The 25,389-nt window shown below is 45.1% G+C and overlaps 1 protein-coding gene across 10 annotated transcripts in view; it reads left to right on the top strand.

Annotated features, from left to right (window-relative positions):
* FRMD4A (FERM domain containing 4A) overlaps positions 1 to 25,389 on the top strand; it is a 354,026-nt gene that overhangs the window by 233,981 nt on the left and 94,656 nt on the right. For all 10 annotated transcript variants that reach the window (XM_090134966.1, XM_090134960.1, XM_090134970.1 and 7 more), the window contains one exon: positions 24,881 to 24,975. In XM_090134966.1, coding sequence (XP_089991092.1) covers positions 24,881 to 24,975 — 95 coding nt within the window. The remainder of the gene's footprint in view (positions 1 to 24,880; positions 24,976 to 25,389) is intronic.

Below are 25,389 nucleotides of genomic sequence, written 5' to 3'. Positions count from 1 at the left end.
AAAGAGTTTTGCATAATTGGCTCTTCATTCCTTTTCATCTTGATTTTTGTAAACATGTTTTTTTCTGTGCTGGCCGAATCCCACATCCTCACCACGTCTGTGCTGGCTGCTGGTGCATTATCCATTTGCAGCTCCAGCCATCAGCATCCAAAAGTGCTAAGCCTCCTAATTCTTTCTCTCTGGAAGAGTTATTGCAGGAACAGAACTCGTTCGTGGCTTGGAGCAGAGCTGTCTGTGGGGTCTGAAATTTGATCAGAGGAAATATTGTGAATTTGATTTTCCCCTAAGAGCACTGAGCCCAATTTGGAAAAGCCAAGGAGAGGGATGTGGAACTTATCACCATGCTAGTCCAGGGGTGTTTGGGTGGATAATCCACATGAAAGTCCATATTATCACTTCTTAAGTCATTATTAAGCTTGGAGTAAGCTTCTAAGTTTGGAGATGCTTCCAAGCCAGACCAAAAGCCAGTGAGTGGTGACAGCAGTGAGGGGGGTCTGGAGGAGATGCTCAGGTCAGAGCAGACCAGGGACCTTTGCTCCTCCACACTCAGCCTCATCTCAGAGGGGAATTATACAGCACCTTTTGAGAGCAATGACTCCACTAATAATGGTGAGAAAGAGGAATAAAATGTTCTCATCCCCTCCCAAGATGCTGTTGGAATTTTTTAACAATATTTTCAGTATTACTCATGGTCAGAAGATTGCAATCAGCTGGGGCTTACTAGTGTTTTCTTGCTGCCTCACTTCTGCAAGTCAATAAGTAGGGTGGTTACCTGGGTTGGCAAGGTGGAAAGACTGCAGAGGTTCCCCTTCAGGTGGTACTGAGGATGGCACCTACTAGGAAAATGCTCCTAATTTTGAGTACTGTTATTTGTTTGAGTATTGCAGTGATGTGTCCCAGCTTCATAGCAAGAAAAACAAGCACCATGATGGGATGAATCCCCTTGGGATGCCACAAAGATTGTAGAAGAGGGGCTCCAGCCCTGCCCCGCTGCCAAAACTGGCTCTAGGCAGGGCCGTGGGAGCTGGCCTCCCCTTAAAAGCATCATCTCCCAATGCAGAAATGTAGCCACACAGCCCTGACCGTAAATGGAGACGTTTGGGTGCCAGTAGTCAGGCAGGAGATCCAGCACAGCTCCCTGCAGTGCAGGCAGGCTCTGCTCCAAGAGCACTTGTAACCATCACTGCGGCAGAAGGCAGCTCTGGGAGCGGGTGTGAGGGTGAGTATTACACCCATTGCAGAAGGAATATATTGCTGGGGTTTCTTATAGGGCACGCCTATAGGGCATGGGGTGTGGGGATGGGCTGGCTCTCAGTGGAGGGAGGCTCCCTGCATCTCCTCTTCCCACTCAGCCTCTACACTGCAGCACAGCAGATAGAAAACATCCCTTCATCTTACAGGATGGCTTCATAGTGGTTCTCAGAGTGGTTCTGGGAGTCGTGTGGTGGTCTGTCACCCCTTTGAAAGACAAAATGTATGTTTTCTGCAGGGAAGGGAAATAACTGGAGAGCTGACTGAGCTCAAATGGAGTTTTCCGCTGTGAATCTAGCCAAGCACAGTCCTTTGCACTGAGAAAACGAGCAAAAAATAGATCTGAGTCAAATTAAAGTTTGATCCAAAATTTGATCTAAATTCTGTAATTTTAAATTGATCAGAGCTAAAGTGATGCTCAGATCTGTGTTCCCAAACTGCAGCACTAGGACTCTGATATGTCTAATTTCAGAAACAAAAACTACAGCAAGAGCAAGAGTGTAGTTGAGCAGTTTATGGAAAATTGCAAAGTAGATTTTTGGAATCTTTGGACTAGAAATTATTGAGGTCTGCAACTTTGGAACTTGAGAACCATCAACAAAATAAGAAACACCCCCACCACAGTCTGTCTCTTCTGATGGATGAACCACTTGAAAGCTCCTCCTGGCCTTTCCCCTGGCCTTTCCTCCACTATTAGAGGAGTCTGATCATCTCTAGTCCAGTGAGAGCGATGGCAAATGGGGCAGATGTCCTCCTGGCTTTGGTCACCATGAGATGGAGAGGGATGGAGGAAAGAGACTGCTCTGCAAATAGGGAAATGGGAGTCAAGATGGGTGATTTGGGTCTGTGTTCTTGCTAAGCAAAGAGTTGAGAGTTTTTCGACTGAAAAGTTGGCTGTTCATCAAAAAGTAGCATTAGGAAAGTATATTTACTGCTGCTCTGAAGGGAACATAGTGCTGGGAGTGTTACTGGCTTTTGTAATCAGTTCATGTCCTGCAGACATGGCTTCAGCACAATGTATAGTTATTGCCTTTTACCGGGTAAATAAAATCATAGATTCATAGAATCATTAGTTTGGAAAAGACCACTAAGATCATCTAGTCCAACCATCAACCCATCCCCATGATGCCCAATAACCCATATCCCCCATTTTTTTTATTCTTTTCTTGTACACCTCCAGGGATAATGACTTCACCACTTCCCTAAGCAGCCTTTTCCAACACATTACCAAACAGTTACATGAAAAAATGGACTAAAAGATCTGGGTATTTTAGCCTGAAAGCTGTGATTGTGTTGATCTTCTCTGCAAGCTCTGATAAACACCCTCAGCAAGCATCCACCACTGTCATCCGTGATCTGCAGAGCATTTGGGGTCTGTCTGGAGGGGTACAGTAGCTGCATGGGGGGACCAAAGAAACACTGATGGTTGATAGAGACATACGGTGCCTCCTCAGTATGAGGAACCAACCAGGAGAAGCAGACTGCCAGTGAGTAGAAGGCAGAATGTTTCCTTGGATTTTAATCCCTTCCGGTTGGTAGCTTGGGGGTTCCACTTCTCAGCTTAGGCTCCAGTGAATACAGCAGCCTGTAGACATCCAGCCTGGAGGGAGGAAAGATTTCCTTGGAAATGGAAGAGCATAGGAGTAGAAGAGCAAGAAATTTGATGTGTGGAAGTAGGGAGCGAGCAATTTGGCTTAAGAGCCAAAAGGGATCTCAGTCAGGATGAAGGTGGCAAAGAAGATTTTCTCAAGGGGAAAGACTTTATGATAAGGGCTATGGGACAGGAGGTGAAATAAGCACTTCAAAAGGAAATTCTCAGCAGGACACAGCAGGGCTCAGGGTGTGGAAGAGCTTCTGCTATCCACCCTGGCTTGGCTCCAGCAAGGCCAATGTGGCTATGGAGACCCAATCAACTGGTCCAAGGCCAGCAGATCTGAGATGTGTTGGGAGTTCCACACTCCCCAGGCTCTCCATGGGTAACCACATCATCTCAAGGTGGATGGAAATAGTCCCAGTGGTATATGAACATCATTGAAAAGATGGCCCTGATGAAGAGAGCAATGCTGTAAGTTCAGACACTGGGAATGTAGCTCATGCTATGTGGTGAGGTTTAACAGAAGCAGGATTTGGAGAGGCACTGAAGGATGAGAAAGGCACAAAGCATCAGGGCATGGATCAGCAGTGAGCCCAGATGGACAGGGAGCATGGAGAGCCTTCAAGAGGATCTGTACATGCAGCAGAGGTCATCGGAATAAAGCAACTCTAGAGAAAGGAAAGCTGCATATAGGGAAGGCAAGACTGGGAATTAATGAAACCCAGCAGGGATAGCTTGATTCCTCCAAATTTTTTCCTTGGCCACCTGCAGGTCTCTGGGAAGAGAACTGGCAGAAGATGGGACAAGTAGAGGCAGGAGGCAATGGCTGCCAGCAGCAAAGTGACCCTGGAGAATGAGTCAGATTCTGGCTCACCTTGCCACTGGGGAAGGAGAATGGCAGAAGGCATTCCATATCTTTAAGAGGTTAACTGGAGGGGATGGCACTTACCTGGCATAGTAATGCTGCGCATTCCCCACTTTCCAAGCTGCATGCTGGTTTCTAAACTGGTTATGTTCTTGGACATTGAAAGACTCCCATAAACATGCCCTGCACATCTGTTAGGTGCCATGCCAGGAGCCTCAGGGAACTAAGTCCCTCAGAAAAGTGCTCACAGCCTCACAGGAAAATAAACAGGGAATGACAATCACACTCTGCCATGCAGTGAAATGTAGGTGTGATTTCCTAGGGCCTGCATAATCAATAACCCTATTATCAGCCTTCCAGAATAAATTGCATTTAAACTAAAACAGACTGCAGAGCTATCCGTGAGCTGTCAGGAGGCAGATAAGCTGAAGACATATGTTTATTTATACTGCATGTGCTGAGAGCTGGATATTCTTTACAGCTGACCAAATATGGGTGAAAATATTCAGTGATTCTTTTTCCATTGTTCTGCTAAAATTTGTCAGATACCTTTAATTCTGAGCAATTATGGAGCCTTTCATGCTCACTGGGAGTGCTGATGACTTTCCCAGTAAAGCATCCAATGAAGGGAGAAAGCTCCTCCTGTTCTGATGAGTTAGCTCCTTAAGTTTTGTAAAGCATCAGCTGTTTGACTTGTCCTGGTACCCTTCCACTGCACACTCACCCATACAGAAATTGCACAACTCGCATCTAATGGTTCCATCACAGAGAAAAACTCTTACTTACAATTGCTTGGATGAAGTTCAGACATTCACTATTGTTTCTGCCCGGCTCAGCTGCTCCACGACTTCAGTGGAGCTATTGTTCATAACCTGCACATGCCCCACAGTGGCTGTGAAATATGTCATTGTTGCCCCAAAATGCTGCTCCAGCCATGGACAGAGCCATGTCACCCAACACCGTTCCCTTCTCCCCTTGGGAGGCATAAATTTGGGAATAAAATGGGTTAAGCATCAAGGTGGTGGGCAGATCAGACCCTCTTCTGCTTCACTCCTCCTTTCACATCCTTCCGGCAAGACAAGTTAGTGAAGAAAAATGGTAAATGTGGCACAAGACAAAAGATGCCTTCCGAGATACTTCCATTCCAATGGGAATAGAAATAGAAAATTATTTCTGTATAGCACAGTCTGAGTGAGCAGCTTTTGGAACTAATATTGTACGTAGTTGATGATTTCAGTTTATATTGAATATAGAAATGTGTAGTTCAGAAGAAAAAAAAAGACAGAATAGCAGATTTTCTTTCAATCCAAGGTAAAAAAATGTGCATTTCCAATTTCTAGCATTTTAAGATGGAACATTTCTCATTATTGCTGCCATTGGACTGTGTTGAACAAAAATGAGGCTGACAGTGAATGAAGGATGCCAGGCTTGATTGTCTAAGCTACATTACTCAATTTACAGAAAATTCCCTTCCCTTCCCTTCCCTTCCCTTCCCTTCCCTTCCCTTCCCTTCCCTTCCCTTCCCTTCCCTTCCCTTCCCTTCCCTTCCCTTCCCTTCCCTTCCCTTCCCTTCCCTTCCCTTCCCTTCCCTTCCCTTCCCTTCCCTTCCCTTCCCTTCCCTTCCCTTCCCTTCCCTTCCCTTCCCACCCCTCTCCTCTCCTCTCCTCTCCTCTCCTCTCCTCTCCTCTCCTCTCCTCTCCTCTCCTCTCCTCTCCTCTCCTCTCCTCTCCTCTCCTCTCCTCTCCTCTCCTCTCCTCTCCTCTCCTCTCCTCTCCTCTCCTCTCCTCTCCTCTCCTCTCCTCTCCTCTCCTCTCCTCTCCTCTCCTCTCCTCTCCTCTCCTCTCCTCTCCTCTCCCCTTCTTTCTCCCTCTCCTTTTCAGCTCCCAGAGAATGCAACTGAGACAAAGGATCTCAGCTTCCATTCAAAAGGGTCTTCCTTCTGCACAGCCCATTGAAAGCCTCGGCCATGAAATGTGACTGTGGGCTAAGAATGAGTAAAAAGGATCCTGAACTGTTACCATCTCACTGGTTTCCTCCCCCTTTGCCTTGGTGCAGGTGACTGCAGGAGGCAGCTGGAGGTGGCTGCACTGGTGTCAAGTTTGACTGCTTTGCCTAGAGAGGTGCATCTGGGCTGGTTTAGGGCAGCATATGTGCACTTGATTTAGTGAAAACAACTGGGAACAGCCCCAAGGAAAGAAAGGAGCCAGTTCCAGCACCACATTGTTAACTGCCCCTGCATGCAGAGGGCAAGAGGAAAGAAACATCTGCATTCCTACAGCTCCTCCCATCATCCTACAAGGGCTTTTATCCAGTAGCATGCCAAAGCCATCTATTTTTAGGCCCAGACTCTTAGGAAATGATGCAAAATGCTATTCCAAGGTGATGGAGCAAACCTCCATTGTTCAGCCTGTATTCACTGTATTTCCAGCGTGTGCTCCACCAACTCCTTTTGTCTTCATTTGAGTAAAGTGCCCCATGCCACTTGACTAGGAGGGGGATTCCAGGAAATCTGATGTCGAAATGGATTTGTCTCTCTCTTTAGTGGGTTATTTGCCCAAATTCCCTTTCCTCCCTTGGGGAAGTGCCAGCCTGCTGATTGCAGCACGCACGTAAGGAGCACGGCACAGAGCAATGCCTGTGGCATTCATGTGCATGTGCGCACATTTCAGCCGCAGGACAGGATGTCATCAGAAAACACATCAGCTTTTCTAATCTTCAGGACAGAGGAGATGGCTCTTGGCTTGTAATTGGGCTGTGTTTTAAAAAAAACCAAATCCATGACCTCATCATGAGAAGCAAGACGTGCTCATTCTCCCCTTGCATTCCCCTCCCAGAGAAGCCCTTTCAGATGAGAGGCTGTTCATACAGATGGGGTGTTTTTTCTTTTCCCCTCTATCTGTGCTCGCAGTCAGTTCATCACCATTATGTTTGAATGATATCTCTTCTGATATTACCTTTGCTGTGAAAGTGCCCATATTAGGGCAGGAAAAAGCACAGATCTAAACCTGCAGCGGAGGGAGCTTCAGTCTCTGTCCTGACAGTGCTGAAGCTTTCTTGGTAGCAGGTCAAAACAAATGCTGGGAGGTAGAACCATCATATCCGACAGCTCTGGAAGGTGTTTTCCTTTGGGAAAATTAATAGCAGAGATTTGGGGTTAGTGATTCATCCCTATTTTTGGAGATAACTCTTCCCTTGTCTGTGCTGGCTCAGATTTAGAGATCAGCTTGCCAGAATGTAATCTATAGAGTTTCTAAATTACACTTGTCTCCTTGGAAAAAATAATAATAATTAAAAAAAAAAAAATTGAAGACCCTTACCCTGTTTTAAGAACAAAGTAAACCAAGCAAACCATTTACACCTCATTTCCAACCGTTGTTTTGAAACCAGGGCAAGCATTTCACACATGGAGTCAGCCCGACCCACACAGGGATGTGGGAACACCACTGCAGGCAATGCCTCAGCACCTGGGATGTTCATGGAAGGCTGCCCCATGTATCAGAGATGCAGAGCAACCAGGATGTTGCATGAGATGTGCACTTGCTGCTGGGCACCTCTAAGGCAAAAGTGTGGAGGGATTTAACTGTGCAAATGGGTTTCTCTTGGTTGATAGAAAGAACATTTTTTCTATTTGTTTGGTTCCCTTTTTGATGACTCTCAGCAGTAAGTGCCTAGTGCTGATACCTTCCCACTTAAACTGCCCTTTCTTCTTCCACATCCCCATTGGGATGAACAAGTCCATTTCTCACTCCTGGATTATCTTCTTTACTTTGTTTTTTCTTGCCTTTTGAGAGCCCACAGTTCTTATACAGAGAGGTTGTATGTACTAAAGAGCTTTAAAGGCAAGGCAGCAAGCTCCATGTCCCTGACCTGGTAATCCCCTCATGGTCACTCGTGTTAGAAAACATTCTGCTGCTCCCCACCATTCTTCTCATGGGCAAAGTCAAACCGGGGCCACAGCTGAGATAACCCTCAATCCCTACTAAGTCTGGTGTTCTTTTTCTCTACATCCATATCCCTCTTGCAGCCTCATGTCACCCCTTCATCAGCCACAGCTCGGTTGGTGCAAACATCTGCATATTCTTGGTGCAATGCTGGGGCTGGGCTTTGGGAGCAACAGCATCTCTCTGAGGACATTATAGCTACAGCTAGGAGGCTGTAGAGAGGTGGGGGTTGGCTTCTTCTCCAAGGGAACAGCGACAGGGCAAGAGGGAATGGCCTCAAGTAGCACCAGGGCAGGTTCAGGTTGGATATGAGGCAATGTTTCTTCTCAGAAGCGGTGGTGAGGCATTGGCACAGGCTGCCCAGGGAGGTGGTGGAGTCACCATATCTGGAGGTGGTCAGAAAAGGGCAGATGTGGCACTGAGGGCTGTGGTTAGTGGGCTGATGGTTGGACTGGATGATGATAATGGTCGTTTCCAACCTTAATGATTCTACAGTGCTATGAAGATGAGCACGTGTGAGCCAAATGTTTTCAGAAACCAGGGCGGTCACTTTTATGTATTTTCAGTATTCTCTTGAATCATTCAGCAAATGTCTCTGAGATATGGAGACTCACAGTCAGACACGTTGGGTGTGACTCAGAGCTTGTCACAAGAATTTTGCACAGCTCTAGCTCTTGGGCTTTAGAGAACAGTTTTAAAGTGCTTTGCAATCTTTACCCTGAAAAGCACTTTGGAGGCAGATAGCATGAATTATTATTTATTTTCACTGTGTGGACAGTTGATCAGTGGCAGATGTTTCTAATTGCATTAAGCAAGTGGAAATAATGAGAATTAGATAGCAGATTCTCCAGGAATTTACATTTAGATTGAGTTACGTTTTGCCATTTAAAAAAAAAGCAAATTCAATGTCAGATGCACTGATTCTTCAGCAGAAAGGGGAGCTGATTATTTTTAATTATTATTTGATTGCTTAAAAATGAGCCGTGTTACTTTACTTAAAAATATTTGACTCAGGAGAATGATTTAATGGATGCTCTTATGTCTTTTGCAAACGACATGGGACCAAATGAAGCTGTTCATCAGCCAGCATTTCCCCCATCTCCCCCCCCCATTCCACTTCCATTGACGGGCAGATGAAAAACAGGGGACCCCGGGCTGCCACAGCTCCATCTCACAGCACTGCTGCAAAATTGGGCCGATGCTGGGATGGGCTCAGCTGAACGCCTGCATCGCTGACAAGCTGAATTAAGCAGCACTGATGGGAGATGAGCAGTACGTCCCCATTGCAGGCACTATACTATGCTCAGCTTGGCAGGAATTTGGGGTGGGTTTTGTCCCCAGCTGCTGGGCAAGCAGAGGAGCAGGGCTTGGTGTGGAGAGGAGCAGCATCTGCTACCTCCAAACGACACGTGTGTGACAGCCATCTCCCATGCTGTGCCAAGAGGAAATGAGCTGTGTTTCAAACCACTGGAGGTTTTCCTTTGGGGACCCTCTTACAGCTTTTTTTTCCTCTCCTAGATTTCAAGTGCAGCTTCAGACATGGAAATGTGTGAGTCTCCCGTCAGCAGAGATGGGATTTATGTGTGGCACAGATTACTGTATGTCTCTGTTAAGTGCAGAATCCAAGCTATAATATTCTTATAACTAACTAGCTGGCTCAGCTTTTTATTTTTTTTTTCCTTTTGCTTAATGAGTGCCTTATCCAAAACTCCTTGAAGTGAGAGAGTCTGTCTATCAGCTTCAGTAGGCTGTGGATCAGATTTCAAATCACTGATTCATTATTAATTATGCATTTGGGACTCCCTTTTCAAAGAGTTCATTGTTAAATAAATTCACTTTCAGACATTACAGACTTGGCATTCCTGTGCATTTAATAAAATTCTGGCAAACCAGCCAAGAGCCATAGGCCAGCTTCTTTTCTAGTATTGATGGATGAATCTCTACTGAACAGCAGTGGTTTGCACTGTACGCATATAATATATCTCTTTGCTCTCATATAACCACTTTCCATCTAAAACCAGATCTGTATTTGAAACTTCTGCCTGTCTAGCTCTGTGGCTTACATCTGTGGCTTTTTCTTACCAGAAAGAATTTCTTTGTGGATTCAGGCACTGCAGGGCAAACTATTTTTGCCAGTTTGCTTCTTTTCTCTTTGAAGAGATACTGGCATCTCCTTCCTAGGACAAACTGCTGCTTCTTTAGAGACTCCAGAAAGAGCAGGCAGGCAGGCAAATGCTTTCCAGATTCCTATGGTGAGTGGAATGGAAAATTTCATTCTAAAAATATTGTGTTTTTCCTGTATTCCTTAATAGTCTAGTCCGAGTCCAGCCAGTGAGACATTAAGATGACCAAGGGGCAGGTCTGGAAGTTCTGTTTACGCAAAGGGGCATTGTTTTGGAGGGATATGTAGAAACATCTCCCTACTGAGTGGTTCAATAAGAGGTGATGTACAAGGTGAAAAACCAGGGCACCTCCCTGGAGGTATTCAAGGCCAGGGATGGGGCCCTAGACCTCAATGTAGTGCATGATTTAGTGGTTGGCAAACCTGCCCATGGCCAGGGGGTTGGAAGTAGATGACTTTTGAAGTGCTTTCCAATCCAAGCCATTCTATGATTCTAGGATGATCCTATGTTACAAAGAGATTTAATGGCACAGGATGTTGCCCTTCAGTTTCTAAAGCTTTTGCTTAACCTATAACTGTTTGAATAATTTGGAAAAGAAAATAGATAGAAACACGGTTCCCAACACTTAAATAATAGAGCTCTGAGTGTTTGTTGCAGGAAGGCATCCACTTGGTCCATGACTTCCTTTCAGTGCAAGGGATAAAAACCATCACACGGTTGCAGAAGGGCAATGAAGCAAGAGTGAACTACAGCACTGCAGCATTCAAACCTTCCACTAGTTAAAGTTAATTCCCCACTGCAAAATAGTGGGGAATTATGCCCCCATTCAGCTTCCTCAGGTTCTCACAAATCCCATGAATCCCATCTTTCAGTGCACCCTTGCATAAGAAGCACAGGTTTTTCCAAGACTGCAGATCTTCAGCATTAGCAATGATGACGTGGCACTGGCCATTTACTCCTTGCAGTAAGATGAGGTTTACTGGGGTCTGCAGCCATCTGGAAGGAAGTCATAAAGAACAGGGAGACTGTCAAGCAGTCAAGGTGACCACTGGCCCATCAGTAGAGATGCCTTCAGTTCCCAGAAGATCATAAAGATCTCCAGCACCATTTTCTGGAAGTCGTGCTCCCAGCAGCATCTTTTGCCAGCAGCATGACAAGGCTCTGATGTCTGGGCTCTCCCAACTTTTCAGACTTGGCCTTGACACTTGGAGCAGGGAACAGCTTGTCTGATTTATCCCATTGGGTTAATCACTCTATTCTCAGTTTCTTATACCACTCAGCAAGGAATTGTCTGGGTGAGGTGCAGAGAAAGGCTTTCTGGATGCTGGCAGGGAGCTGTGACACTTCCTCAGCATCCCTCAAGGGCAGGCAGCTGCTATCTTGTCCATGAGGGAAGCATAGCTTCAACGTCAGCTGTGGTGGAGGACATCAGTGGCTGGGTCTGCTCACACAGAGATGTGCTAGGGCTTGAGGCACTGTGATTCCTTATGCAAGGAGAGAGCATTGGCTGCAACATAGGGTTTGGGTCAGTGCCACACCAAGTCATCTTGCTATTCCCCACAGTGCTGAGAAAGCTTTTAGATATTTTAAGAGACAAAGAGATGTGCTGTCCTTGGGTGAAAGCTGACTGTTCATTTTGGTTGCATATCTCTCGTCTCACAGCTCCAGCTGACTCAGTCCATGACTACAGCAACTCTTTGTATTGTGCCACCAGACTGCTGTTGTCTCATCTGCAGTGTTTCTGAACAGAACATAACCCCAATGTCATTGTGGGGACATGAAGCCTCTGGGCAGGCATGTCAGTTTATTAGGAAAAATTTCTTCTCAGAAAGAGTGGTGAGGCATTGGCACAGGCTGCCCAGGGAGGTGGTGGAGTCATTGTCCCTGGAGGCGTTCAAGAAAAGGGTAGATGTGGCACTGAGGGCAATGGTTAGTGGGCATGGTGGGCATGGGCCGACAGGTGGACTAGATGATCTTAGTTGTCCTTTCCAACCTCAATGATTCTATGATATTTCAGTTCTGAATCCAGATCACATTGGAAACCTGCCCCAGTCCCAGAGCAGTGGGTAAAGACCACTAGGATCAGTTACAAATTCTGTTCTCAACATTCTACTGAGGGCAGAAAATAAGGCAGCTAAGAGTTTCCTCTACCTGAAATGGAAGTTCATGGGATGTGAAGTGGGCATATCCATTTCTTGCCATTGTTCCTCCCTCCAGGCTTGGAAGCACCCCTGTCATCAGACACAAGAAAGGGTGGAGCTGGTACCAGCATCCCACCTAGATACATTTCTTTAGCTGATATTACGCAAACATCCTCCCCTTCCCCCATTAGCAGTGATGGGATCACTTCTTTCCAGAAACCAGATTGCTTTTGTTTGCTTTCTAACCCTCCCGCTCAGAAAAACCTTCCACAATTCTCCAAGCTTCTCCTTCCATGGTTCATTTCATTTATTGGCTAATTCCACTATCATCCCAGTACGTGGGCCATCTTCTGCATTTGTATGTGTTTACATTTTCCAATTATTTCCTCAGTAGTTCACTAGCAGTTTTTGTCCTGCCTGAGTTCTCTTCTAATCACTCCATCTTATTTCTTCTTTATTTCATCTGAGCAGAAAACAGATTTCTTTGTTTGGTTTGGTTTGTTGTTTTCTTTAACAATGGAAACTCGCTATCTCGTCTGCTCTAGAAGCGTCATTCATTCTGCCCTCCTCCTTTTTGATGGGCCTGGTTTATCACCAGTCCTTCTTTTTATAAATATCAGTGGAAATGATCCTTTCTTATCCCCCATCAATTCCTATGGTGTGCAAGTATTAGGTTGCGTGCCTTCCTTTTGACCTGCAGCCAATTATCACGGTTGTCCATTGTCTCCTCCTTTACTTATGGGGATCACAATGGTGAGCCTGTAGTCAGGAAAAGACCAGCGTCAGAGAAGAAACACATTCCCTGCCTGTTTATCTCCAGATTGTGCCTTCGAGGTCAGTGGATGGGGTTTTCTGGGCTGAAGGCTCACTGAAGTAAGCACCACCAGGATGTCCATGTGAGTTAGCATTCCCTGTGATAATTCAGCAGGTATCATGGGAGAAATAACAGCTAGGTATGGACTGAATTAGGTCAATGGGCTGATTTGCACATTTTCTCCAAGGAACTATTCTGTTGTACAAAGCCCAGAATGGATGCGTGAGGATTTCTAAGAGAAGCTTTAAGGTGGGCAGTAAGGCCTAACCCCACAGTTTCTTATAATAGATGTGTGATATCTACATAAAATAAAGGAGAAAAATCCTCATTTCCATGTCTCATTTCCAGCAAACACTGCCTACTCTCCTGTCTGGTCTGCACGTGTGAAAGTAATGGTGTTCAGTACCAAATTCCTTAGTAGTGAAATTTGTTAGGTTCAGTTCCCAATGTGGCCTAATAACAATCCCAGAATACACAGGTGCACCATTGTACATTTAAAGCTGCATAAAAACAGCATTAATTACATCTTTCCTCAAGCATTAGAGGGTTGTTTTAGTTTAATACATCCACAGAAAAATCATAATATCCAGAAGCAGAGCCAGGGCTTTCCTGTGCACTACCTTTCTCCATTGCAATTTGATCTTCTCCACCAAGGGCCCCATTTATCTTCTGCTGGCTCAAGCAATACCAGATGTGTGAATGATGGAGGGGACCAGGCCAAAGGACCCAGTTAGCAACTGGACTGTGTCCCAAGAGATGCTGAATACAAGAACTGCTGCTTCTCAGGGACACACATGGCAGTCTCCATATATAGGGTCTTCTTGAATGGACGTATTAGGGAAGGCAGCAGGTAGTGCTTAAATGAGTAGAAGAAGGGATGGGAGGTTCTGTTCTGTTTTAATGACAACATGTTGGCTTCCTCAATTTCACATGAAATAACCATGGTTTTATCACAAGCCCGGCCCTTGCTTATATCAGCACGTTCTGCTGGCTCAAGAAGTAAAGACTGCCTTGGAAGTCACCAAGAATAGAGTAGGGTCTCTTCCAGGACAGGTGTGTTAGACCCTGCCTCATAACCCAAAATAGTTACAGGGCAAGTCCTCTTCCTCACACTGGGGAGCTCAGGAACCACGCTCATGCAAATGAAATTAGAGACCAGACTACTACCATCAGTGGGGATGTAAGTGGAGCAGCACTGATTTACTGTGCTGTGGGAGCTGGACCTACAAAATTCATCCTTCTTTTCTTCGCCTTGGAGGTTAGAGCAGTCTGTTTAGCTATCCTATTTCTTGCGGTCTCCAGTCACTCGGTTCCCCACATTGTCTGAGCTTTGCCATCAGGCATTAAGCAGTGCAACCAACATCTGGCAAGTGACGTTCAGCTTCTTTCTCCTGACCTTCCCAGGGGAAGAACTGTCTGACTGATGTGCAGTATTTTCATGGCATGTTTTACATTTGAGTGTTAAGCCAGAAACTTCAGAACATTGTGGTATTTTCTTAATATGGTAACTATATATAGAGCAGATGATTAAACAGATGTGAGGATCTAGGAAGACCAACATTCAACTCCAAGCTTGTTACGAGAAGGGTATCTCATATTGCTGTGTTTTTGGAGAATCCAACAGTGGAGCCAATCTCTAGACAGAAGAAGAGCTAAGAAGAATGCTCAAAAACTTGTGTGTCCATTAGTCTTCTGAAAGCATTCCCCATCCCCAAATCTCAGCACATCAGGACACATCTCTTCTTAACTTTAATTAGTGTCTGCACTCACAAATGGCACGTAAGATAAAATGGGAAGGTCAAACTTCATGCTTCAAATCTAGCATTATTATTGATTTTATTTTTCAATGTTAATATCTGAACTCCCTTGTCACAATGCATAATGTAGTCTTGTAGGTTTTGCTGCTTTTTTAATAAATGATTTTAACGTGCTTAGAAAATGTGCTACAAAAATATTCACTTCCCTTATTAAATACTTCCAGAAATGAAGAAGTGACTTTGAGTAACGGTGGAAACAAATAACCTTATTCAGGAGAGATTTTTAAAAACAAATAGATTATATGAATGCAGTTCAGCTAGTATGCCTTGGGAATTTATTTTTCCTTTTACATCAGCAACAGGAGATCAAGAACATTTCCAAGTACCAATTTTCGTAGGCTAGATGAAGGGAGATAGACATTTCTACACTTGATTTGAAACAGTTTGAACCAGAGTGCTTCAGAGGTTTACAGTTGAAAAGATAAATGGATTGTGTGAGCTGTCCAATTTCATTATGTGCCCGAACCAAACTCTTTCTTTAATGTTTGATAGAATTATGATCAAATATTTCAAAATAAAAAATGCTGACCTCTATAAAAATTGTTGTTGACCTTGTCAAGGTAGCTTTAATGCTTTAAAAGAATACCAACAACCTCTCAGTGATATAAAACTTCAACAGATGCTACCAAATCATAATAAATATAGAAGGCAGCTGGTTATTCACACTGACCGAGCCCTTATCAAACCCTGTTGTCGACTGAGTGTGAAATGGATTCCTGCCACTGAAAGTTGGCTCTGAAGCTCGCTTCATGCTCAAAGTTTGATTTGCCACATGTGATACAGTCAGATGGCTCAAAACACAATTGATTTTCTTGCAGCAGCTGACTACTCTTATGCAAAATTATACAGATCTCCAGAAACTTGAAGGCAGGTACACACGCAGACCCAAAATTCTTTAAGCCAGCCATTTATTATACAGATTATCTGCATAAATTTGTCATGTCAGAAATGCTTTCTTAAACTAGGCCATACAACTTTCAACGCAGCACGCTGCAAAGAATGCTATATCCATGTCTTTTTTCGCTTGCATTTAGATGAGGGTTTGAACCAAAGCCCTGGATGCAAACCCTCTTAACTCCACAGCAAGTGCAATTTGCATCTTGAGCTGCTTCAATTTGTATTAACTTAGCCCCAGTCTCCAGTTGGAGATCTCCAACTAATCTGGTCTCTGCATCCATCAGTGCTGTATGTCATGTGCAAGAAAAGGTGAAAAATCCTCTGCAGAACCAGTTCTGTGATAAAGGCATCAGATATGCTTACTCTCAGTAAACTCTCTGCTTGCTTAAACTGATTACTAATAAAGACTGGAATCTAAAATTCAGTCAGTATCTCCACTTGTACCACTCTTGCAAGTGCAAGTTCCACAGATTAGATGCCTTCACAGACTTGGGTTGTAGGCAGTGGTTAGGTGACAGACAGAAAGGATGGGGTATACCATGAAAATCCATCCCAAGAACTTTGCCTTGTAATCTGTGCAAAACATATCTATAGAATTAAATACCATATGAGATTTAGGAAAATTTGAAATCTAGGTTTGCTCACCTGGTGGTAATTGATGGCCAATTTGAGAACATCCTTTCTCTGACTTTGCTCAAGGGGGAGAAGAATCAATGATTTTGTCTGTTCTAGAAGATGAAGCAAGTCAGAACTTGCTCTTTGGCTCATGGGCTTTGCTTGTATCCATCTAGCTAAACTCTTTTCCCCTTGAAAGAGGCAGATGAATCCACACTAGAAATCGTTCCTGGCCAAAGTTATCCAGCAAGTAGTGCTCAAACGTGGTTTCTGTCTTCCACTTGTGTAAAACTGGGGGTCTAAAACAAAGATGAAGTCTTTGTCCCAGTGGGTATCATCCTTCTGCTCTGCTGATCTATTGTCTGTGGTCTTTTCATTTATACCTGGAAGCTCCACAAATGTTTCCTGTAGAAGGAATGTAAAGCTATTCAATAGATCATTAATACATCTGGCAATGACTTGACAGACTACTGACTCTAGCCATCATAGCTGGGAATCATTTATCTGCTCCATGGGAACTGAATTTGCATGAAAGCTGATAGTTTAGATTCATGTAAGTGAGTACCTTTTTTCTATCAGTCTTTTTGATTTTGCACCCAGAAATTTGCTCCAAGTTCCCTGAAAGCTAAAAGAAAAACTCAGTCAAAGTTGAGATGGATTTTCATTTAAATCCATAGAGACCCCCAGAATGCAATTCCTGACCATGTGGTCCAGAGTAGTGTCCTGCAAATACAATGTTTGCTGGAGTAAAAACGTAGCAGGGCAAGCAGCCAGCTAGGTTTGTCCTCAGAATTGTCTTGGAAAGGACAAAACAAATTTGATGTTGTGTTTTGGGAGAAACCCAAAGAGATAATAGAAGAAAGATCAGTTTCCTCCAAACATCCAAAAACAAACCTAGAAAGTTTAAATAAAGAATAGTAAGAGTTGTATGCACAAATTGACTCGAGGCAACTTTTTAGCTTGCTTCAGTGATATCTTCATGGCTGATTAGCTGAGCTGGCACTGACCTTGGCATTGCTACAAAAGCAATCTTGACATCAGTCAGCATAAAGAATTCCACACTTTCTTCAACCCACCTCCTCCACCACCCTCCCCCAAAGAAAAAAAAAAAAAAAGACAACTGCTTGCCCATGAAATCTGGGTTTGCTTCTGAGCTTGGCTAGATCTTCTCATTGTGTTCCTGCTCCTGGACAGTATTCAGCTGCAAAGGACTCCAAGGGGGCTACACTGCTGGTCTGATCCACCACACAAATCATATTCACCGCTGGTCACATGAAAGTAAGGGGAAGCGTTTAAAACTAAAAGAGAAGATTTAGATTAAATGTCAGGAAAACTTTTCACTGAGGGCAGTGAGGCACTGGCACAGCTGCCCAGAGAAGCTGTGGATTCCCCATCCCTGGAAGTGCTCAAGGCCAGGTTGGGTGGGGACCTGGGCAGCCTGAGCTGGTGGGGGGCAGCCCTGCAGCAGGGAGTTGGAACTCAGGAAGCTTTAAGGTCTCTTCCCACCTCAGCCATTCGATGATTCTATGATATGTGAGGTACATGGTGAGATATCAGACCTGGCCGAGATGTTCCATGAGGGTAATCCAGTCAGCACGTATGAACTATCACAGCACAGAGATACAGATTCTTAGGGAACCCCATGCAGAAATGAGCTGCTGGCAGCTGGAACAAGGAGGAAACAGAGCAGGCAGAGGACTAAAGGAGGAGAAGGAGAAGCACTGAGGCTTTTGTCATGCATGAGAGGCAGGTCTTAGCAGGGAGGACAGGCAGATTTCCCATCCCAGCACCAGTGGCAGCTGGCTGCTCTTTTCAGATGCAGTCACCTGAAAATACTGTGAGAGCTGCTGGACCACAAGAGAACAACAAAGAGGAATGGGGTCACTGAGCGTCCATGAAGACTCCAGCTGAATGAGGCAAGCGTGCAGCTGCCTCTGTGCTGGGCAAGAAGGAAAGGAAGAATGCTACAGACCCAAAAGTGTCTTTTTCCTCCCACTAACTGCTTCTTATTGGGGCTTTAATGTGAATTTTGTCATGCAGACTCATGGCCAACTCATGCTCTTTGTTTTCCCTGACTCTAAAAATATTTAAGCAGATTCACATTGCTAGTGTGTAGGGGAATTAGAGATCCTCGGCAATGGCTTCCGACTTAAGATATTGAGTGTCAGGTATTAGCAGAACACAGAAATGCAGAAATCTGTGAATATTTCTAAGGCATCTTGTCAGTAGGGTGTTTCTAATCCTTTTACCAAATGGGCCATTTTAAAACTTGGAGATTTTTTTGTCTTCGTCTCTCTGACCCTAATAAATCCAAATTCCCACAACTTGCGAATGTTGACTTTCCAAGAAAAATGTCAGTGGTGCTCTGTCACTGCTCTCCAGGCTCCCAGGAAGGCTGCTGGAGGCAAGTTGTCTCATTTTCCTGTGTAAATGAAGGAAAGAGGTTTAAGAGCCAGCCGCTGGCCCTGGGAATGAGGTGCTGCACGTGCCAGCACAAGTGATGCTGCCATCGCCACTCCCTGATGCTGATGGGGTTCAGCTGTGTCGTGATCAAAAATAAGGCATTCCCTCCACAGGCATCTTGCATTTCAGTGAATAATTTTTCACATAACTGTATCTCAGTATGTTTGATATGATGTGAAGAGAAACCAGAGAATCCCCATCCCTGGAGGCATCCCCATCCCTGGTGGCTTTCAAGGCTGGGCTGGATGGAGCCCTGGGCAACCTGATCTAGTGGGATTCTATGATTCTGTTTTAATTATGTGCACTACATATATCAGCACAGCACAAAGGAGAGGCGGACCTATTCCATAAGTGGCATTTCAAAGCTGAAGGCTTCTAACTCAAGCCTTCAGCCTGAATTGTACAATTTTATTACTCTATATTCAGATGGTAAAATAGCTGAAAGGACCATTATTTAGAATTTAAACAACATTACAATGGAACAACTTTGGATTTTTCTTGTCTTCAAAGTGCATGAAATAGGTTAAAGAACTGGATGATGGAGCTGCTGGCAGAGCCGATTTGACAAGAAGAGACATATTGAGTGAGTGACAGCTCAATGGCCCCTGGATGAGAGATTTCAGTGTTTCATGCACACAGAAGCAGGAGGGGAGGGAGTTATGGTCTGTAACCATCACAGGGTGATGCTCTGCCTCATGCAGGGGGTATAAATGCACCACTGGCTGTTAGCAGATAAGGCTGCTGGACACTGAATAACCAATGCCTCAAGAGACAGAGCAGGAATACAAAGGGTCTATACGGCCATCTTTACCCTTATATCCATGGTGCTAGAGCATTGCTTTGTGGCTGTTTCTAGTAGATGATCTAATCCAGAGGGGCCACCTGGACTTTGCTTCGTTAGCTAATTATTAGGGTTGGCAGACGGGAAGAACTGCGTGTGAGTCACCGTTTTGCACTTTTGCTTCCTTCTGATTGCACTGCCCAAGGCTTGAGATGACTGGCGATGGAGCACGGCATCCTGCTGCATGCAAGCCTTAGAATCATACAATCGTAGAATCATAGAATCATTAAAGTTGGAAAAGATCACTGAGATCATCTAGTCCAACCATTCATGCAAATCTCTCCTTTTTCCACCTCAGCTCTCCAGATGATGGACTGGCTGCACTGTATCCCCAACCCAAGCCACCAAATGACTTTTTTTCAAGTGCCCAATCTTTGATTGTTAGCAATATGAGACTTTGTCAGCACCCAAAAAGGCTGTTTTGAACAGACCCTATCCTGCAGAAACCAAACCTGTTGCCAGATAGCATCTGCTATGTCTGTGCTAATAAATAATGTATGCCAGGGTTCATTGACTGGGCTAGGAGCCACATGGCACAGTTGGGATGTGCTCCTGGGGGTCAGCTCCCTCTTCCTCCCAAACAGCGGGACCTGTCTTGGTCTGCCCCTGGAGTGAGCTTTGAAGTGCTGCTGGGCCATGCTCACAGCTTAATGCCACTGATTCAAGGCAGCCCCAGAGCCTGTGCATGACCACAGTAAGGTTGTTAGCACAAAATATCCCTCCCAGCCCAACTGAAAATCACTGGGAATGTCAGGTTTGTTCCAGCAGCTGTCTCCAGGCTGCCAAAAACCAAGTCCAGCATTTTAGACAACACTGGCATATGCATGCCTTCCTCAACTCCATGGATCTTGAGGATGCCACTGTTAATGCCACGAGGGGCCGTGATATTGCAGCACTGGAAGTTCTCCTCCCAGGACTGAGCATGAGCTTTTTTGGTACTACAGATATCCTTTAGCATTGCAGCATCTGGGTCCCATTTAGGTATCGCACTGCAAAGGAGACAGTGGACAGCAGCAGATTTTTTTTTAATCTAATGAAACGAGGCATTACTAAGCATGATCTGGTTACCTGGTTCCCACAGCTCAGTGTGTCTCCATGCCGGATGGATGCGGGCAGCACGTCTGCCCATATGTTGAAACTGTGCATTTCCCAGAAACCTTCTGCCACGGAGAATTAGGGAAAAGTGATGAAATGGGGGAGGGGAGCAGATAGGCTTCTTTGACAGTTAATAAAACAATAAAATATACGTTGTGTGCCCACGTTTCCAGGGACATACCAGCAGCTGCTAGTACCCTGTCATCTGTTTTTTATTCATGGCACTGCTGGACTGTGGATAGATAATCTCTCTCCATAACTCACTCATTTCTAAACGTAATGGGAAGCTGTCAGGGAAAAACATGCTGCTCTGCCAGAAGTGGGCTGCCCGCCTCTCCACTGGGGAAACACACGGCTTTGGAGCTCCTCGGGCTGCTCAAATCCCAGTAACAGTGCTTTTTAACTGTATTGAATCTTTAATACTGAACGCTTGTATTCCTGATGTATTTCCCACAATGGCCAGCAGAACAAGCTGCTGAAGCTGCGGGGAAATCCATCAAGTTCTCCTGGACTTTAGGCCTGCTTTAGGATGACATGAGCCATCCCTAGAAGCTTCTCCTGGGCTACAAGTGGATTCCTATCCCCAGAATTCCTCCTCCTTCCATCCTACAGCAAACACTGGCCCATAATGCAGCATTATTAGCAGTGAGCCCATATGACACCAGTTAGTATTAGGGTTCGTTGATCCTAGTTCAGCATATCACCTCACATAGCAGAACCTCACACCTTTTCCTCTCTCCAGCAGTGCAGAAGTCTCCAGCTCTCAGACCTCAGCCCACTGCTCCAGGGGTCCAGTAGCCCACATTAGAGGGCTCACACTGATGAGAACTCCTCCAATTACTACAGGGAAGAGCAGTGATACTCTTTTCTTTCTGACATTGAATAAAAATGACCTCACACACCTTCCATTTCTCCTTCCTTGGGGCTGTCCTTCTTCTCCCCCCCTGCCCTTAGTGCTTGCTGTGCTATGCTGTTATCCTAGGAAGTTGCCTTCATGTCTAATTGTGAAGAGACAGCCCTACGAGTTATTGCTCCCAGGTAAGGGCAGTGCACGGAAGAGCAAACCATCCCTTGTGGTTAATTTGTCATTGCTCCTTAAAATACATCCAAGGAGATCAAGACAGAACTTGCACGTTGCACGCACCAGAGTCATCTCAGTGCAGTTCTTTCCAGTACACGCTGTGCCTGCAACCCTGAGGCATGGGAAGCTCCTTCTTAAGCATCAGGGAAATGCAGGGATGCAGACCTGGCAGCATGAGCTGTGATCCCATGAGCTGTGATCCCTTATGCACCTCCTCACACTATCTGCAGTGCTTTTACAGAGCAGTTCTTGGTCTAGCTTCAACATACAGAGCTGCTACTGAGGTTCAGTTCTTTTCTTTTCACCTCCCCACACCACCAATAAAGCTCTTTCTTTTTGGACATTATTAGCCGAAATTTAAGTTATCCTGGAGAGAAGGGAAGGAATGATTTTGCAGCTGTGAGGCTGTGGGAGCAGTGGTTGCAGAGCCCCAGACATGCATGGAAAAGCTCCTTGCTGCTGAGCCTTAAATGCAGAGCATTGCACAGCACTTCAAATCAATCTCTCAGGCATAACATTGGGTCATTCTACTAATAAAGAGACAGCCCTTAATAAGAATTTCTTTGATCTCTTAATTTTTGAAGAGAAAAGAGTGATCCCTGCAGGGATCACTGCTCCCAAGTCAAGTTGGACTCTATAGAAGAGTTGCCCACTATAGTTTGTCTGGAATCCCCAAGAGCTCCTCTGTGCTGGGACCATGACTACGACCCTGATGATTTTTCTATGAAAGAGCACCCTTTCATTGTTCTTCATATGCATTTCTTCAGAGAGGGCCCTAAAAGTGGGAGAGAGCGGCAGGGAAATCCCTGGCCAAATAACATTGCTTTCACAATCTACCGCCACTATACTCAGCCCTCACAGCTCCAACCACAGGATTTCTGCTGGTGTTCAGGCAAGCTGCTACAGTTTTAACACACTGCCTATACTTCTTTTTCTGAAGCAGGCTAGATAGAGAATGCCAGGAAAGCCTGGGTAAGAAGGATGCAAGGAGCAGCAATGCGCTGGTCTGTCTCTTTGCCAGCTCTACAGCACAGAACACAGAGTTCAGCTTCTGGTTTGAAAGCCACCTATTATTTCTGATTTATGTATGTAAGATTCACAAGCTGGCCTGCAACCTTCCCGATGTATAGAATACAGAAGGCCCTGCACCCACTTCCAATTGATTTCCCTGCTCTCTGAGACCAGACCCCATCTTCCTCAGTGTGTCTGCGACGGCAGTTTTATTAATGCAAAATGAATATTCCCCTGGAAAATGAAGTCTAGAAATTAATAATGAATTAAAACAACTTGCCACAGGCATCGCTAATGAGCTCTTTGTCTGTGCAGCTGACATGAAAGGAGGTCATCACTCAGCTGATCCCATTGTGAACACCAAGCAGATTAACCGCTAACTTTGAGCAGTGGCTGTCTGCAGCTCGCCTTGTGTCTGCTTGGGTTTTCTTGCCCTTATCCTTGCTGTGAGGGGCTGTCTTGAGGTGTCTTTGCTAGCTGGAGAAGATACCTTCCTCTACCCTCCCTCCAAAGACTTGGGTTGTGTTGAAGGGACGCAGGACTCATCCCATTGGAAAGGACAATAACCTTGTAGAGCTTAAGAAGAGAGTGGGAAGTAATCTTGGAGGGGTCTATCTGGGCTTAACTTCCCCGCTGTAAGCCTCTTCAGGAATGCTGGCCCAGTAACTAACCTGGCACCATTCCAGTGCTGGCTCTGCATCTATTGTTCTTCTGCCTTATCTTGCAAGGCAAAGAGTTATCCTCCTTTATCTGGCACTGCAGGCTTTGGATCCATCTTCATATCAACGGCAGTGGAGATTGCATCCTTGCTGAGCCTGGGAGCAGGGCTGTGCTGGGAGAAGAGGGACATGTTTAAGTGGGCATGGTGGTGATGAACTGATGGTTGATCTAGATGATCTTAGTGATCTTTTCCAACCTTAATGATTCCATGATTTTAAGAGCAGCCAGGCAGGGGACTCATGCAGTGCTAACCATCTCTCCATGGCTTTTTCAGTAGTCAGCTCTCGCTCAGCAGAGATGAAGGGGCAGCTCATGGCATTTGTCCAGCAGGAGGGTGGCTGAAGGCTGGGGCTTCCAGCTCTTGCTCCCAACTCAATGCATAGGGGCTGGATGCTGTGGTGAGGAAGGCAAGGTAGCCTAGACAGCCCCATAGCTGCTGCTCCATGATGTGGCTGGACATTTTACTGTTTATTCAACATCCCCTGTGTTTGTGCTGGCTGGGTGGAGCCAAGGGACCCATCGCTTTTCCATATCCATGAGCAGCTTGTTTCACATCAGCCATTTATTGCTCTTTTCTGCACTCCTGTGAAATATAAAAGCCCAATCCATCCCTCTCCAAGCTCTTATTCCAGGCCTGGGAAAATGCTTCTGTGTTTTAGGCATGCTTTTTCTCACTTTTCCCCACCCTTGCCCTCTCAAGTGAGCTGACTGGTGGCTCAGTGTCCTGCTTGGTATCATAACTACACACTTATCAAAGACCTGTGAAAGCAGAGACCCAAGGAGACAAAGGATGTGACCACAGCTCCCTGCCTGGTCTGCTCCATTCAGGAGTTACAAGAGCCCATGAAAGGCAATGCAGCATGTAATGAGGACAAAGCAGAAACTCCCAAGTCCTACCTAGGAAGCCTGATTTGGGAATTACAATGAAGCCTGTTGAATCCTACCTAGGGCTGTTCATCATACACAGCATCTTAGATATTATCTGAAGGCTGCTTTAAGCCTGTGCTGCATTTAGGCACAGCTACTGCTGTGTCAGATACCAGAACAGTGCTGGGTTTACAGACATTTTTGGAGAGAGGTTGAGAGTCCTACAGTGATTTGGTCTACAAATTAGGGGTCTCTGACTCCAGCTGTGCCAGTGCTGCTGTGACCATTACAGCTCTGGGACCCAGGACTGTACATAACTGTAGGATCACAGACAGCATCTTGTCTGGATCATGAATGAGAAACTATTTTGTTCTGTCATTTACTTCTTGTTTGGTCCTGTCACATCTTATCTTTTGGCACTATGTGTTTTGTTAGTGTTATGAGTATGCATCTATGCTGCGCATGTGAGACTGGGTGTTTGAAATGTGTTTGCAGTGGTTCTTGATAAAAAGCTTTAACTACTGAAATTATCAGAGAGGCATATGTGAGCGAGCCATGGTAAATCTGAACACTGGTAAGCAGCTGGTCATCTGTCTACAGAGACAATGAGCACTGGCAAGGTCAGAACCACCTGTTTCCTATTTTCCTTGGAGTACCTTCAAGGATAGTACATCTGTCCAGAAACACAGTACCTTATATCAAAGTTCTCTTCATTAATCACTTTCTTTCATTTTTGTTTTCCAGCCAAAGCTTTTGGCAAAGGAGTTGCTTGACCTGGTGGCATCTCATTTCAACCTGAAGGAGAAAGAATACTTTGGAATTGCATTCACAGATGAAACGTAAGTGCAAGGAGTCAAATACTTAAGAGACAACTCTCAGATCAGAGCAAATCTCATTGTTGTCTGGTCCTCAACAAAATGACCAGAGTAGAAGACCTGTGCACCCCAAGGTCCTAGATCAAGGTCTAGGGAGACATGGGTCTCTAATTAGTCTGTGCTATGATGCCTCTTCAGAAGGTAAGAGTTCAGCATTGCTGGAGGTGTATAGAGGCAGTAACAATCCCTTTCTAATCCCATCTCTAAAGAGTTGGTGCCTTTTGGCACTGGTAGAAGTCTAGCTTAACCTCTCTAAGATCCCTTTGCCTAGTTCTAAGTTATTGTCAGATTGGCAAAACCCTTCAGTTAAAGTGTTGATCACTCAAGCAGGTTTAGAAGTAGTGCTAAATTATTTTGAGGAAAGTGAAAGGAAAAAAA

This window comes from Phasianus colchicus, chromosome 1, assembly GCF_987193195.1.
Source record: "Phasianus colchicus chromosome 1, bPhaCol1.hap1.1, whole genome shotgun sequence".
Taxonomy (NCBI): domain Eukaryota; kingdom Metazoa; phylum Chordata; class Aves; order Galliformes; family Phasianidae; genus Phasianus; species Phasianus colchicus.
This window is presented reverse-complemented; position numbering and strand designations above follow the sequence as displayed.